General features: G+C 39.3%; 1 protein-coding gene across 3 annotated transcripts in view; it reads right to left on the minus strand.

Annotated features, from left to right (window-relative positions):
- LOC125455542 (ena/VASP-like protein) overlaps window positions 1-17,359 on the minus strand; it is a 273,330-nt gene that overhangs the window by 208,843 nt on the left and 47,128 nt on the right. For 2 of the 3 annotated variants that reach the window (XM_059649105.1, XM_059649103.1), the window contains exon 1: window positions 7,873-8,067. The exons of the other annotated variant lie outside the window; for it this stretch is intronic. In XM_059649105.1, the coding sequence (XP_059505088.1) occupies window positions 7,873-7,895 (23 nt within the window). In that variant the 5' untranslated portion in view covers window positions 7,896-8,067. Of the gene's footprint in view, window positions 1-7,872; window positions 8,068-17,359 lie in introns of those variants that run through there. 3 annotated transcript variants of the gene reach the window in all.

A 17,359-nucleotide genomic window follows, 5' to 3' on the forward strand; every position in this document is an offset into this window, starting at 1 on the left:
CTTGCCTCTAGGAATTCTCGTGCGTGTCTCTGTTTGGCTTGTCCTAGGTTGGATGTGTTGTCTCAATCAAAGTGGTGTCCTTCCTCATCTGTATGTAAGGATACTAGTGATAGTGGGTCATGTCGTTTTGTGGCTAGTTGATGTTCATGTATCCTGGTGGCTAGCTTTCTGCCTGTTTGTCCAATGTAGTGTTTTGTCATAGTTTTTGCAAGGTATTTTGTAGATGACGCTCGTTTTGCTTGTTCTACATCATCTACAACGTCATCTACAAAATACCTTGCAAAAACTGTGACAAAACACTACATTGGACAGACAGGCAGAAAGCTAGCCACCAGGATACATGAACATCAACTAGCCACAAAACGACATGACCCAATATCACTAGTATCTTTACACACAGATGAGGAAGGCCACCACTTTGATTGGGACAACACATCCATCCTAGGACAAGCCAAACAGAGACACGCACGAGAATTCCAAGAGGCAAGGCATTCCAACTGGAACTCCATCAACAAACACACTGGCTCCAAATCAATCTACCATCCTCTGAGAAAAAGATCAGGAAATGGCATCACCAATGCAGGGAATGACATCACCAACCCAAGGAAACCTAACCAGATAAATAGAAAGCGGGACATAACACCAGCGCTTCGTCGGAGGCTCACTGATGATGTTACCTAGAATGGTGATGAAACGTCTGAAAACTAACCTTCCAGCTCAGTGAGCAAACTCACATCCAGAACCTCAACCTGAGCTACAAATCTTCTCAAAACTCGTGAGTATTTGTGTTGTATCATTGTCTCATTTTAATCCCTCCCCAAAATAGAAAGATTGCTCCGAACTCACTAAGTGTCAAAAAACAACATGGGATGATTAAAACCAACATTTCTGATAAGGTGGAGGAGGAGTACAGCTTTTGAACCCAAGGCTCACATGCTCAGTCCACTTTTCATTTCATTTCTTTTACTTTCTCTTTGGTCTTGTTTGTTTTCTCTTATTTTATTTTACTTACTCCTTGGTGAAGAGCTTACTCATGGCAGTGGTATCAGCGGCAGCAAGTAGGCCCAGCAGTGCAGACTCACAGCAGCATCATTGGAAGTGAGTTTGGGTTCCTGACCGTGTCTGTGTTCAGCACAGATTAATGGAGGAAACAACGGAGGCGAGCTGGGCCCAGTACGAGACCCAGTGGCATCAGCAGCAGCTGCATTCACAAGTTGGGCCCAAAGCTGACTTCTGGCACCAGTAGAGTTGAGTTTGGGCTGGTGCAGTCCTGGGCAGCATTAGTGGTGTCTGCATTGGCAAGGTCCAGCGAAGACTCATAGTGGCGAGAGCGTCGGTGGAGGCGAGGCACCAATCTGTGCCAAAGATTGGTGGCTTCTGTTCCAGTGGTGGCTGCAAAGTGAAGGAGACTCATGCCTAGCCACCGGCCCATGGCCCACGGCCCACGATGGAGTGCTTAACAAGAAGGGGTGTAAAGTTGTGTCAGAGATAATGGGAACTGCAGATGCTGGAGAATCCAAGATAACAAAGTGTGGACCTGGATGAACACAGCAGGCCAAGCAGCATCTCAGGAGCACAAAAGCTAGGCCACTTTTTCTTTGTTTCTTAATTCTTGTATCTTCTTTATTTTGGCTTATGTTTCTGTTGTTTAAGACAGTGCCAGAGGCTGGCAACACCACATAACATTTTTCACTATATTTTTGTAACAAGATCCATGCGACGATAAATAAATCAAATCAAATCAAATCAAATATCACCTTTTGATTGGAAAAATTACTTTGAACTTGGGGAAGTTACATTATGAAGTCTTTTTGTCTGCTTTTAAATGAGCTGGAAATTATTTCTAAGCAGACAGAATTTCATAAAGACCATTGCACTGGCAGCAAGTCATCCAATTAGTCAAGGTAACAAATCGCACTAAAAGTAGAAAGTATCGGAAAACCCAGCAAGTCTGACAGGATCTGTGGAGCAAGAAGCAGAGTTTACATTTCAAGACCAATGATACTTCCTCACAACTGCAGGGTGCTGGAAAATTATGGGTTGCTATGCTGTTGTCAAAAGGGAAGGAGGAGCAAGGAGAATAGATGGTGCGGGTTCCTAGAGCAACAGACAAAAGAAGTCCTAGTGGTTGTCCAAAAGAGATGTTGATGCTAAAATAGATGTTAATGATAGGTGTGATTAGTAGAAAATTTGCCAGTTCTGCTGACGGCATATCCACGCAAGATACTGTGAAGGGAATGGACAAAAGGGCTGCAATCAAAATGGACCTCAGAGTTCATGCTTTGAAGCTACTGAACTCAATGTTGAGTCCTGAAGGCTGTAAAATGCCCAAGCTGAAAGTGGTGTTCTGTTTCTCTGTTTGCATTAGGCTTCACTGGGGCACCGCAGCACGCTTAGGGTGAAAGTATCAGCACGGGAGGAAAATTGCATCTTGAAATGTATCCGTAATCTTTTGCTTTTCATAAACAGCAATGCCCGGGGCTCCACGAACTTGTTCCCATTGTGATCCGAATGAGAACTAACCTCCTGCAAATTTGACAACAAGGAGGCTTGAGGCTTACTGAGAATTCATCACTTTTCAATTTAATTTAAAGAAACACAGGCTTGACATTGAAAGATACTGAGACAATTAAAAACTGGACCAATATTTATGTTATTATTTGTAATTAACTGCAATATGCTGACAGAAGCAGCCATTCTGCCTCTTTCACCTGCTCCACAATTCTAGATCATGGATCATCATCCACCTCAAAGCCAATTTCCTGCGCTATCCCCAAACTCCTATGGCTATTAATATCTATATAAATTTATCAATCTCAGTCAATGGCTGAACTTTCACAACCTCTGATGCAGAGAATTCCAAAGATTCAATTCAAATTCCTCTGAGTGAAGGAAGTCCTCTCATGTCAGTCCTAAATGACCAGCTTTTATTCTGAAAATGTGTCCTCTGCTTCCGTGACCACCACACTGCCACCACTCTCACTGCTCCACACCAAGAGAAACATCCTTTCTATCTCCACTGTCTCTGGCCCTTTTAAGAAATTTGTAAGTTTAAATCAGATCAACGCTCAACCTTCTAAGCTAAATCCAGTCTCAATCTCTCCTAAAAGATTAGTCCAGCCATTCTACAAATTAATCTGGCGAACCTCACTGCCTTCCTTTTATAGAAAGTACGTAATTCCTTATGTAAAGGGACCAAAACCACATACAATGCTTCGGGTACAAGTTCTCCAAGATTCTGTACAACTGTTGTAAGACTATTTCCGTACCCAAATCCTGGGATGATAAAGGTCAACATAACATTTGCCTTCCAAATTGCTTATTGCATGTTACTTACGAACAAAGATACCCAGGTCCCTTTGGTAACAACATTTCCTGACTCTATGCAAGTCATATTCTGCAATTCCATTCCTCATATATTTGCCCATTCACTGAGCTTGTGCAAATCCCCTTGAAGCCTCTTGACATATGCCACACAATTCCTACCTTATTTTGTGCCACCTGCAAGCTAGGAAGTATTTATTTAGTATCCATACCTGATTCTTACCGTACCCCACTTATTCTGACAATCTGAGAATGATCCATTTATTCCTAATCCATGTTTTCTTTCTGTCAGCTAATCCTCAATCCGTGACCACTTTTTATACCTATCCCAGGCTCTAATTTTGTTTACTACACGACTGGTAATGTGAAAACTTTCTGAAAATCAAAATACACATCAACTCATTCCCCCTTCCCTACTTTGCTCATAACATCCTCCAATAAATCCAACTCAAAAGCTTATAAATCTATGTTGACACTGCCCAATCAGATATTTGTATAATCACCATTCTGTTAGCAAATCTTTTAAAGTAGATTTCAGTCATTTTGCTGCTACAGACATCAGCTAACAGATGTGTAGTTCCCTAACTTCTCTCTCTCTTTCTCCTTCTTTAATTAGTAGAGTTACATTTGCAACCTTCAATCTGTAGGCAACATTCTAGGACCTACAGAATTTTGAAGCATGATCACTGGTGCATCCATGATTGCTAAAGCCATCCCTTTTAACAGTCTTGAATGTAAATCATCAAGTCCTAGGGATTTGCCAACTGTCAGTCCCATTAATATCCCCCCTACTGCTTTTTACACTGTTCTGGTTTGTTTCAGCTGCTCATTCTCACAACTCCCTCGGGTCACAATTATTTTTTGGAGTTTTCTTGTATTATCCTCCATGAAGGCAGATAAAAAATAATTGTTTAGTTTGCTGCCATTCCCTTGTTCCTGTCATAAACTTTCCTGTCTCTGCCTACAATGTATCCCTATTTTCCCTTGTTAATTTTTTTCTCTTTTACATACTGACACAAGCTTTTACAGTTCATTTTATGTTCCTTGCTAGTTTACGTTTATAATCTAGTCTCCTTTTTCAAACTGGTTTCTTGGTCCTCCATTGCTTAATTTTATAACATTCCCAACCTTTAAGGTTTCCAAAACCAAAACTGTGTGGATGCTGGGAATGTAAAATGCTTCAGAAAATGAAGGAGAAACTCTGGATCTATGGAGAGAGAAACTGAGTTCATGTCTTGAATCCAAAATAACTCTTGCTCAAAAGAAAATTAAACTACCTGAAAGTTTTTCTACAAACAGTACAGTTTGAGGAAAGGGGGAATATGTAAGGTAATATTGGAATTCATCTTTGTAATCAAACTTGAAGCAACACTTCTATAGATTTGCAATTACTATTCATGATCATTTTCACAAGTTACAGCACAAAACCTATAGATATTCAATTGGTACAGAACCATTCTATTGTACTAATGGTTCACATTCACATTACACATGCAGAGATACATGACTAAAAACAACTAACTCAAGGAAAAGCTAGTCACATTTCCAATCTTGCATAATTAGAAGTTTTGGGAGATTAAAATGTAACTACTCAACTTGTCATATACATAACATGTCTTTAGAAGGAAATGGTGGTGTGGTGGTAATGTCATTAGAATGTGACCCCAGTTAATGCTCTTGGTACACAGGATTAAACCCCACAATGGTAGCTGGTTGTATTAATGGAATTAATAAATATGGACTTGAAAGCTAGTGTCAGTGAAGGTAATCATGAAAACTATCACAGATTGTTGTAAAAATCTACATAGTTCACTAATGTTCTTGAGGGAAACAGCTCTGTCATCCTTACCTATTCTAGCCTATGTTTGACTCTAGGTCTTCAGCAATGTGATTGATTCTTAAAATAACAAGGTGTAGAGCTGGATGAACGCAGCAGGCCAAGCAGTATCAGAGGAGCAGGAAAGCTGATGTTTTGCATCTAGACCCTACGAAATGGCCCTAGCTTGCCATTTAGTCTAAGAACAATCAGGGATGGGCAAGAAATTCTGACCTTGAAGATTTATTTAAACTCTGCTATATCATTTAATATTACAGCATTATGTAAAGTATTCTATTTTGAAAATTGCTAATGAAGATTTAGTACATAAAGATTATATCAAATATGTGGCCAATAACTTTGCTTATTAAATATTCAATTTAAATTGCATATTTAAATAGCAGAGGTATATTTATATAAATATACAATTCACTCTGCAATAAGGTCTGAGATATTTTCTATGGATAAGACAATAAGAGGGAAAATTATATTTAAGTATTACTAATAAAATAATCAGAGGGTTAGAAAGGGTGGATAGGGAAAGCCTTTTTCCTAGGATGGTGATGGCGAGCACGAGGGGGCATAGCTTTATGTTGAGGGGTGAAAGATATAGGACAGATGTCAGAGGTAGTTTCTTTACTCAGAGAGTAGTAAGGGAATGGAACGCTTTGCCTGCAACGGTAGTAGATTCGCCAACTTTACGCACATTTAAGTCATCATTGGACAAGCATATGGACGTACATGGAATAGTGTAGGTTAGTTGGGCTTCAGATCGGTATGACAGGTCAGCACAACATCAAGGGCCGAAGGGCCTGTACTGTGCTGTAATGTTCTATATTCTAATAAATGTGGCAGGAACTGCAGATGCTGAAGAATCTGAGATAACAAGGTGTAGAGCTGGATGAACACAGCAGGCCAGGCAGCATCAAAGGAGCAGGAAAGCTGGTGTTTTGCGTCTAGACCATTCTTCAGAAATGGAGGAGGGGAAGGGGATTCTAAAATAAATAGGGAGAGAGGGGAAGGCGGATAGAAGTTGGATAAAGGAGAAGACAGGTGGAGAGGAGACAGATAGGTCAAAAGATGTGGGGATGGATCCAGTAAAGGTGAGTATCGGTGGGGAGGTAGGGAGGGGATAGGTCAATCCAGGGAGGATGGACGGGTCAAGGATGCAGGATGAGGCTGGTTGGAAGGAGATGGAGGTGGGGCTTGAGGTGGGGGAGGGGATAGGTGGGAGGAAGAACAGGTTAGGGAGGCGGGGATGAGCTGGGCTGGTTTTGGGATGCGGTCGGGGGAGGGGAGATTTTGAAGCTTGTGAAGTCCACATTGATACCATTAGGCTGCAGGGTTTCCAAGTGGAATATGAGTTGCTGTTCCTGGAACCTTCAGCTGGCATTGTTATGGCACTGCAGGTGGCCCATGATGGACATGTCATCTGAGGAATGGGAGGCGGAGTTGAAATGGTCATGACTGGGAGGTGTAGTCGTTTGTCACGTACCAAGCGTAGGTGTTCCACATAGCAGTCCCCACGACTCTGCTTGGTTTCCCTGATGTAGAGGAGGCCACAACAGGAACAGCAGGTACAGTATATCACATTAGCAGATGTGCAGGTGAACATCTGCTTGATGTGGAAGGTCTTCTTGGGCCCTGGAATGGGGGTGAGGGGGGAGGTGTAGGGGCAGGGGCTGGTAGGCAGTGTGGAATGGACAAGAGAGTCCCGGAGAGAGTGGTCCCTCTGGAAAGCAGTTTAGGGTGGGGCGGGAAAAATATCTTTGGTAGTGGGGTCAGATTGCAGATGGCGGAAGGGCTGGAGGATGATGTGTTGGATCTGGATGTTGGTGGGGTGGTACGTGAAGTTGAGGAGGATTCTGTCTTGGTTGTTATTGGGGGAAGGGTGTGTGAGGGATGAGTTGCGGGAAATGCAAAAGACACGGTCGAGGGTGCTCTCGACTACTGTGGTGGGGAATTTGGAGTCTTTGAAAAACGAGGACATCTGGCATATCCGGGCGTGGAATGCCTCATCTCAGGAACAGGCGGAAGTGAAGGAATTGGGAATAGGAGATGGTATTTTTGCAGGAAAGTATTTGAGAATGTTTAAATGGATGCTAAAAACTGCTTGTCTAGAAGATAAACACAACCTTTCAGTGATTTACTGCAAATCAGATACAGAGACCTGACATTATTATTGAATTGGTCACAGTGTTTTTCTGAATTTGTCTTATTATAAATTATTTCAAATTTCAGTAACTTGATGACACAGAAGTTATCAGTGGTGTCAACGTAACAATTCTGTTCTTGACAACTCTACATAGCTATACAATTCATTGTTAAAATTGAATTCAAACACACAATATGTCGCAGGGTTGACGCCAGAGACTGTTGATCACTGACCACTCTCTTCCAGCAGTAAACCATCTTTATCTGACTATTTCTAATTAATAAGCTCATCTAATTTTTGGTAAAGCTACATGCAAGCAAGCTTAATAAGAAACACACCAAAGATAAATAAAAAAATTTTAGCTTTAAAATAAAATGCATAAATCTACTTGCAGCAGTGAATCAGACATTTAAAATGGAATCAATTTTAATCCATTACATGAGATTCCAATTCCACTCATCACCTTTAAATATAAATGAGAAAGATCTGACATTCCACTTGCTTGTTATAAAATATTACAGACATAGCACTCAGCCGTTCAATAAAAAATAATGCATTGACACGGTAGGTTTCCTACCTGAATTCTTCAGTTAAATACATGGTCTAAGATAAAGGATAAATCCTTTTGAAGAATCAAAACAAAAGCAAATCAGCATGAGTACATCTCTGCAATTTCATAAATATGAATAAAAAAGCATTTTAAAAATCAATATGATGCCTTTCAGTAAGGCAAAAAGAGCAAGCCTGCAGCCTTCATGCCAGAATGCTGCACATTATGACCAGCTTGTAAGGCTGAACCATGTGATGAATCCAGCAAGTTTCATTACTGTGACAGCTGTTCATTCACTGAAACATCTTTAATGAATTCTTCCATGTTTATCATTCTTTTCATAAGACACAAAATTTAAAATGGTAGCTGCAGCAGACTACACAATAGATTATCGAAATATTTGCTTTAACCATTTCACAGATGCTGCAGAAGACATATTTATGGGCATTATGTTGTATTAAAATGAAAATCTACTCCTGAGAGAGACTTAGGAAACAGGTTCCATGTGCAGCCATAGTTTAAGAGGCAGTTTAGGGCAAATGGTGTCCTTCCCTATTGAAATTTACATGTTTTTTCAGATCTATAAACAAATCAATGCTGACTTTTTTTAACCAGGATATTTTGTTTAACTAGGGTCAAAATTTTGTATAATCGAACATTTCTGTTTGGAGAAAGATAACATATTTAATTGGAATGATCCTGAGAGACCTGGTAAGTGAATACTTGTAAAATTGTAACCTGTTAAGACCCACAATAGATTCAAGAAAAGAGTGCCCCAATTAATTAGGATTTCCAGCATCGCAGAATTTTTCCTTTTGTTCTATTTAAGTAAGCTATTGGATCTTTGTGATCATATGAATGACTTGGTGTACAGGAAAAATGTCCTTCATACTGCCCACTTAGATTTTCATCAAAATTTTGAACAACATCAATTAATTAAAATGTTAGGTAATTCACGTTCCATTATGTCCCTGGATTTTTATAAAAACTTTGAGTTTAAAACAGTTATTGTCTTTGTCTTTATAAACAATAATTATTTACTTGCAGGAGGTCCTCAATTATAATAAATGTTGTAATTGTAGCAGGGCTTTGTTTCAATGAAAACATCTGGTTCTCCCTCTAGTGACTGGATGAATGCACCGTAAATCATTATGACTTTTTTTACTCCACTGTTTGTGACGCAAGGCCAGAATCCATTGCCAATCTCAAGTTGCTCTCAAGAGATGGCACCATATCTTTTACAGCTCCTTCAATACAGCTTCCACAAAGCTGGTAGGCACAGAGTTCCAAGTTTTTGATTAAACAACAATGAAGAGACAGCTTTGTGTCTGGCGTATAGGTTACAATGATCCCAGAAAACTACTGCCTTTGCCCTTCTGGTTGAAGGAAGGTACAGGATTGGGAAAAATTGCAGATACATTGCATCAATTTCCAAGCGTATCATGTAAGTAACACACAGCAATAATGGATGTTTTCACTATTGCATAAGAACATTAGAAATAGGAACTGAGAAAGGCCAACGGGCCCCTTGTACAATTTAAGAGAATCACGGCTTTTCTTATAATTTAACCCACTATTTTTGCATTCCATGTAAATCCTTTAGTCCCATTTAACTTCCTTGGGCTCCAGTGATCTATTGACATTGGTCTTGAATCATGGCCTTTCTAGGGTATAGGATTCCAAAGACTCACCCCTCTGAGTAAAGAGATTTCTCCTCTACTTAGTTTGAAATGGAGTGTCCAGTATTCTGAGACTGTGACCCCGTGTTCCAGATTTTCCTGCCAGGATAGTGAGGGCCACTTAAATGAACCATGCTTTCCTGAACAGCACAAGCATCGTGCATGTTGTTCCAGCTACAGACATTTAATTGAGTGAAAAGTATTCCATTACATCCCAGCATATGCCTCTTGTCAATTGAGGTGCTTTGGAGTGTAAGGAAATGAGCTACTTGCCACTAAGTAATTAAGGAGTGACCAGGTAGGATGGTCACCTTATGTCACTCATGTTGCAATGTTAATGGAGGAAACATAGATCAAAGTTACCAGATATATCAAAGCTACTGTCCAAGTGCCAAAATTATTAACAGGATTGTACATCATATCGCATAGATCAGAACATGCACAATTTGAATATATTTTAAAGGGCAAATGATTCTTCAACTAAAATGATTTTAAATAGGTGACGTAGGAAAAATGTGTCTTTCACAACCATAAGCACTTGCATCATCCATGCAGATGTGGAGCACCATATGAAGTTTCTAGCTCTCCAATTTAGCTGCTCATGCAGGGGACCTGTCACTTTCCCCACCCAGTCAAACTGGCCCTTGGGTCATATTCACCAACAGTTACATTTCATCAAACGTCTCCTGAAACAACAGCCTGACAACACACTCCTACAGCATGTCCTTCACTGGACCAATGACAATCTGGATGGCATAGGTTCCCCCAAGATACCCACATCTGACTCTGTTAATAAACCTTGTTAAGTGGTCTGATTGGGTTTGGAAAAAACTAAAGCAGCAGTCGTACAATTGTCCAATACATAATTCCTACTCCAAACCTTTCAATTTTGAGTTCTGTTCAACTATATTACATATCTACAGTTTCTTGTGAATGTACCTTCTTGGTTCTCCCTCTGCTGCATCTCTTATTGTTTGCAGCTATCTTTTGTGTCTGACCACAGAGCTTTCATACGTTAACTTACTTCCCACTGGCACAGCCTCCAGGTCAAGGGTCATCAGGTCACATAGACATGTGTTCATTATTAATCAAGAAAACTACAACTTATCCATTTAGAATTAATACAAACTGTTAAATGTGTCCTTCCTTTTTGGACATTTGCCAAACCAAATACAAAATTTCATAGTTGTGCTGTCCCTGGATTAAAGGTTGTCAGATCGGTTAAGTTGAGTTTTTGGTCAATGGTGAGGTTCCCACTCCCCTCACAAATGCCAGGATGTTTGAACCTCCAGATGATAATGTTATTGAAAGTAACCGGAGGTGATCATTGCTTGCCACTTGCATGGCAATATTATTTGTCAGACATGAGCTCAGGTTTGGTTAGTGTTCATGTCCTACTACATGCAAGCAGGGTCTAGAGACTAGGACCTGAGGGCACAGCCTTAGAGTAAAAGGAAGACCTTTTAGAACGGAGGTAAGGAGAAACTTCTTCAGCCAGAGAGTGGTGAATCTATAGAATTCACTGCCACAGAAGGCTGCGGAGGCCAGGTCATTGAGTTCATTTAAGACTGAGATAGATAGGTTCTTGATTGTCTAGGGATCGAGGGTTACAGGGGAAAAGTGGGAGAATGAGGTTGAGAAACCTATCAGTCAGTATTGAATGGCAGAGCAGACGCGATGGGTCGAATGACCCAATTTCTGCTCCTATGTCTTACGGTCTGCTTCATTACCTGAAGATTTGTGAAGGGACCAATCATTAGTGACCAACCCTATTATCATTGTTGTAATGGACTGAAGGTGATTAATGAAGCAAAGCCAAAGTCTCTGCTATAAGTGACCCCTGCAGTAGTATCTTGTGGCTGTTCAGTGTAGGGTGCAATGATGACCATTTAAATTTACACCAGGTACAATCCCAGTCAGTTGGGAGTTCCCCTTCCCTTGATTTCCACTGGTTTCAATTTTAAGAGGGCATCTTGGTGTCATCTTGTTGCAACACTGAAGTCAACAGCAACCATACATATCTCATGTGGGGAATTCAGCACTCCCACCCATGTTTGTATGAGGATTATAATAATGTATGGAGTAGAAAAGTTCAAAATAAGCATCAATGAGCAAACTATAAATGATTAAATTCCATGTGATAGTACTGTTGAAGACTCTACTACAGAAGGCTGTGAAGGCCATGATACTGAAAATATTTACAAAAGGAATAGACAGATTTCTAGTCATAAAAGATGTCAAGTGGCATGAGGAGTGCGTGGGGGATATGGCTTCCTCTTCTCCTACTTTCTATATGCGTACGTTTCTACTGACAATAAAGCCAATTCTAGTTCTGTGTGTGATCAAAATGAGGCATCGATGAAGGAACTGCAGATGAGTATGCTAATATACTCTTACAAGTGATTTCCAAAGACAACATTCCAGGACTGCAACAAAAAGTTTAAAATTTCCAGTATTTACCCAGACTACAGTTCCTTGAAACTAATAGTTTGTTTACTCATCTAATTGTAGATCATTAAGTCCACTGATTAAAATAGATGGCATCCAGTTGCAGTATTATTAGGTATTTTCAAATCTCAAAACAGTATCTGCATTCCATTTGCACTATAACACATTGCTTCTTAAATTATACATCCTGTTGCTTATCTGAAAATAAATTGCTAACTTAAGGCCAATTCAGAAAAACCGAAATGCATCACAGCGTCATACTGCCACAATTGCCTGTATTACCATATCTGTACAACGTGACGCTAGACTGAATCAGATGCTTGGAAAATACACCCACATGACATTCACCTCATTGAATATTCAATTTTCTTCATTTCAAGGATGCACTTGAACTAATAACAGCAACTTTCAGGATGAGAATTGAGGAATGAATCTATTCATTAGAAACAGATTATTCAGTGAAGTATTGCAAAGTTTATGTTATTGTAATGGAATGGATGCAACTTTGTGCCACTACATAATAAACCTTTTTCCATGCGCACTGGGAAATATTCAGACTACATCTCAATATAATATGCACTTTAATACATGTATCTGAGAAAGATAGCTTGAAAGTTGAGGACTACTAATTGAATATTGGAAGTTAGTCAGATGTCAGGAGCACAATCATATTAATACACAGGAGTCAGTAGTCCTTGATATCATGTAAAGATATCATACCATAATAATATTCTAAAACTTTAAAAGAAGACTATCTTGATAACAGGGGAAGACATTTTACAGAGTTTGATGAGGTTTTTTGAAGGTGCTTTTATCTACTTTCATTAGCAAAAAACCTTGTTTTTTTAAACTTAAAAGATGCTAAATGAATGTGGTGTTATTACTTTACTTTCTGCCTTAACTCTCTTCACATTTATAAAACACAACTGTCTTCACAATGAAATATATGGTATTTATTTACAATTGCAGTACACTGAATTTAACAAGCAAAAGTATGTCATGCAAGTACTGCAGAATACAAGAAGATCGAAACCATGAGTGGAATCTTCCCAGCCCCTGAACAATGTGGCTAATGGTGATTCAGATTAGAAAATGAAATAAAATCAAGGAAATGAGAATCTCAATATTGAGTAAAAAAGTTTGATTTTGTAACTTTTCTTTGAAAAGAGATTCAAGAACCTCACTAGTGAATGATGAGAGGCCTTTGTGCATGCATCTGCCATACGTACCTAATACCGCCTTATTAATGAGCAATTTCCCATTCTTCTAGGACCAGATAGGAACTATTTGGTCATCATTCTTGGCATGAAACTCAAAGTGGCTACCTAGCAACTCCAGCATGTGGCTTGCTCCTTTAGGTTTCAATAGTAGACAGCAGTCACCAACATTTTAGGTTACATTCTAATGTGTTTACACAGGTTGGCGTTGGACATGTACCAGCCTCACCACATCATTATGGCATATCTTTGACCCACTTACAATACAATTCTCCACTTCCAAGCTGCACATTGGAGTGCTGCTACTGCCAAGATAGGGATCCATTTATATGAGATGTACCAGGCCACATCTCAGGGATCTTCACTTGCTCTTCTTGCTCTCCCTCACTTGTGCCTACTTGGATGCTCATAGCCTCTCTGCCTTTTTGCACTTTGCTGCTTCGTTCAGAACTTACAGGCTTACGGTATTTCTGACTTGGCTTGTTAGTTAGTACAGATGCAGAGCCAGGCAATCTGTCATGGTTGTCAGCATTGATCAGTCAAGGAATCGGAAATGTTGCTGCACAGCACCATGCTGTGTCAATATCACACCTACAGCGTGAGCCAGCAGCTACGCGGTAAACACACTACATGCCATTCAACTAAATGACTATGTTTCCAAGTCTAAGGAGAGACGTCTCAGTCTAGTCAAGAGGTCTGTCATCAGTCAGGAGTTCCTACCACATACAGTCACGGGCAGAGTCTGAACTCAGTCCAGTGTCTTGGACATAATTAGTCAGCTTCTTGGAATGGTCAGGGTCACAGGTTCCGTATTATTGCAGTTCAGGGAGGTAGGTCCGTTCTGCAGGTCCAGTTCAATCAGTCTGGGGATTCACGGTAAATCAGACTGGGAACTGTACAGAGATGAGACAGGTCTTCCGTCACTCATCATACAGGGCTGTCCATCCAGGTCAGTCAGGACGGTGAGCTATGGTCAGTCCTTGGTGGTCTGCTAAATGGGTTTAAGAATGAACATAAGGCATTGAGCAGGAGGAACATTACCTGCTGTGTGACAGAATGATGCAGCATAGACAAATAAGTATTACTAATCCCACTTCGTTCCCATCCCCAAAAAGACTAGTATGACAAAGTAACCAGGGTTTTATTCAAAAAGACATACATATTGTAGTACAAGTGTCACAGAAAACTAAAGTAGCTTATTTTAATTGATTATCTAAGTCTCTCTGTCTCTCCTTCAGCATTTACCCATGTTACATGGTGTGACAACAATGCTGGTTGATCACTCTTCCCATGTCCATTCATATCAGTTATTATTTTTGGATTTGCTGGGTGGTTTTACAGCCGCTAACAGTCCCCATTTATCTGTGCTAGGGAGTTCTGACATGCCTGCACTGGTGTTTTATAATAGCACTGGCATGGAACTCGAACCTGGAACATTCTGTCTCAGAGGCTGGTTCACTACCATCGGAGTCACAGTAATTTTTTACCTCCTAATTTATCATATAATCATTTGCAGTAATTAACATAGCCAACAATCCTTCAACTTGACACATTAAATGTCTTTCTGACTTCTCCCACTTTATTATTTCTGCAATTATCTGCTCTATTGTGAGGCAATCTCCCTCTTCCTTCTGCCACCCTCACTCTATTCCAGCGTATTGCTTCAGAGAATGGATCTCTCCCCCCCAGTCATCCTGGACATGGCTTCTCCACAGTAACAGCAATTTGCTATTCAGTGAAGTGCATCATCTTGCTTTTCAAGTTAATTCCTAATAGCCTCTATTCATGTAATTTCTTCTCAGTGACAACAAGGGTCAAATGCTTAATTTATTTTATTTAGATGTAAAACTGAGGGCTGCAAATCTGCTGATTGGTCGTTTAATGTCAGTACTACTTTTAGATGTACATTTTGAAGTTTACAATGTTTCAATGCAAGAAAAAGCCAGGGCACTTCCTGCTGTATAAATGCCTGAAGTGCTAATCACCTTAAATATGAGATTGCTCCCACAACTTGATAGAGTATTTCCTGCCATACTTGAATATCTCAGTTCTTCACTTATTTTGGGATAGAGTCAGTTTGCTAAAAGTTAACTTTGTGAGCATCTGTGTAATTTAGCTAAGATACCCACAACTCCAAAAAGGTATTTCTTCTGCATCTGAAGCTGAAACTATTTCATGAAAGAGAGGTTTTCACTCCTGAGAAGTAAATTCAGGTATGTAGGAATTGAGGCTATTATTTGTTCAGTATTTTAGCACAAATTGTTACTACAAGTGCAATAACACATATTGCAATTCTTGATGCAATAGTAAACACAGCATTCAAAAAAATCCTCTGAAAAGGAAACATTTGCAAAATAATCTGCAATCTAATTTCATAGTTAAAGACAAAGCATTGCTGATAAAGGCAACTATGTGACATAACTACATATACCACTGCATACTATCAAATCAAAAATACTCTTAAGGAAGGTTATGATCTCAGCTGATGGTAACACTGGACAAGTCAAAACACAGTGATAGACCAACAGCTTTATTTTTCTTTTAGATTACCATGGAGGTCAGTCACTGGGTGTATTTGCAAGAAGCTGTCAATGTACTTTTTAAAAAATTAAAATTCTATGGTACAAAAGGAAATCACAGAGGCTTTAAGATTAGTATTGGAACAATCGTATTGCAGATAGCAATACGCTTTCACTCAATCCTCAAGCATTACCCATACCCATGCTAAAACATCTTGCTTAGCTGACAATTTTAATCTATTTCTTTTCAGCAGATTTCTGAGCATTTAGATATTACTATTTTCTTACAGTAATGTCTGTACCTGAGACCCTCAAAGCGAACTGATAAATCAACTCATTAATGCTTAACACAGGGTTCTTAACCTCTTGATAAGAACAATCATTCTCTCTGACACCTCTTTAGCCACTTGCTTGTTGAGCCTTCTCCCCAGTGACTTCTAAACAACTCAAAAGTTGACTCAATCCTGACTGCTTACAGCATGCTAATAACAGCACCTCTGCTGTTTAAGATCTCTTCTCATTTGCTTCTGGCCTTTTTTTCCTCCATTGCTGGATTATTGCAGTCAAGTCAGCAAATATCTTAGCAAATATCTCTCCACATGGTTGGATTTTCTTGTCAATGTTCTTGTCAATGGTCAAGTGACTTTCTGACATTTATATAAAAAAATTGTCACAGAACTGAAAAAAAACTATAATCCATTTTCTCCCACTTTAAAATCCAACTTCTCAAATAATATTATGTTATGAATTTCATAACAAATAATAACCAAATTCAAAAACTTTGTTCCCTTCTAAAATCTTCAAAAAAAACACTTTTAGAATCAAAGTCTTAGAAGCAATTCCAATTTTATTTATTCCCTCACAAGATGCTAGGCCAGCATTTATTGCCCATCCCTAATGTTCCAGAGAACAGCCAAGAGTCAACCATATTGCGTGGGTCTGGAGTTACATGTAAACCATATCAGGTAAGGATGGCAGTTTACTTCCCTAAAGGCCATTAGTGAACCAGATGGGTTTTTCAACAATGGATTTGTGGTCAACATTGGACTCTTAATTCTAGGCTTTTAGTTTTATTGAATTCAAATCCACCATCTGTTCTGGCAGGACTCAAGCCTGGATCCCTAGAAAATTATCTGGGTCACTGGATTTAAGTCCAGTGATTATACCTAGGTCATCACCTATTATGCAGACAAAAGCTCACAACTTCATAAAGGAATTTTCATGGAATAGTTAAGGAATAATGTTAATTGAAACAACTTTTTATATGGAAGTGAGAAAAATCTATACAGAGGTTTGAACTCCACTCTTGCAAAGCAGGAACAGTCAAAATAATATGAGTAAGACCTTTTCACTGAAATTTCGGAAGTGTCAGAAACACTTCTCAAATGATACATTCTCTCATTTAAAAAGATATCTTACTCACTTGAGGCTTTCAGATAAAACTGTACAGTAAACGGTGATAGATTTTCTAGTCTAAGATAATTTTAGATATTCCACTCTTACCTATTCATAGATAATTTTGAATTGTTGTAAATATCAAAATGGATCCTATTAGATCTGTTACATTTTTTTGACTGTTTTGGCATAGCCATAAACCTATCCAGTGCAAGCGTAATGCTTGTTAACTTGTTAATAAAACTGTAAAATCAGC

The sequence above is a fragment of the Stegostoma tigrinum genome, chromosome 10, assembly GCF_030684315.1.
Source record: "Stegostoma tigrinum isolate sSteTig4 chromosome 10, sSteTig4.hap1, whole genome shotgun sequence".
Lineage (NCBI taxonomy): Eukaryota > Metazoa > Chordata > Chondrichthyes > Orectolobiformes > Stegostomatidae > Stegostoma > Stegostoma tigrinum.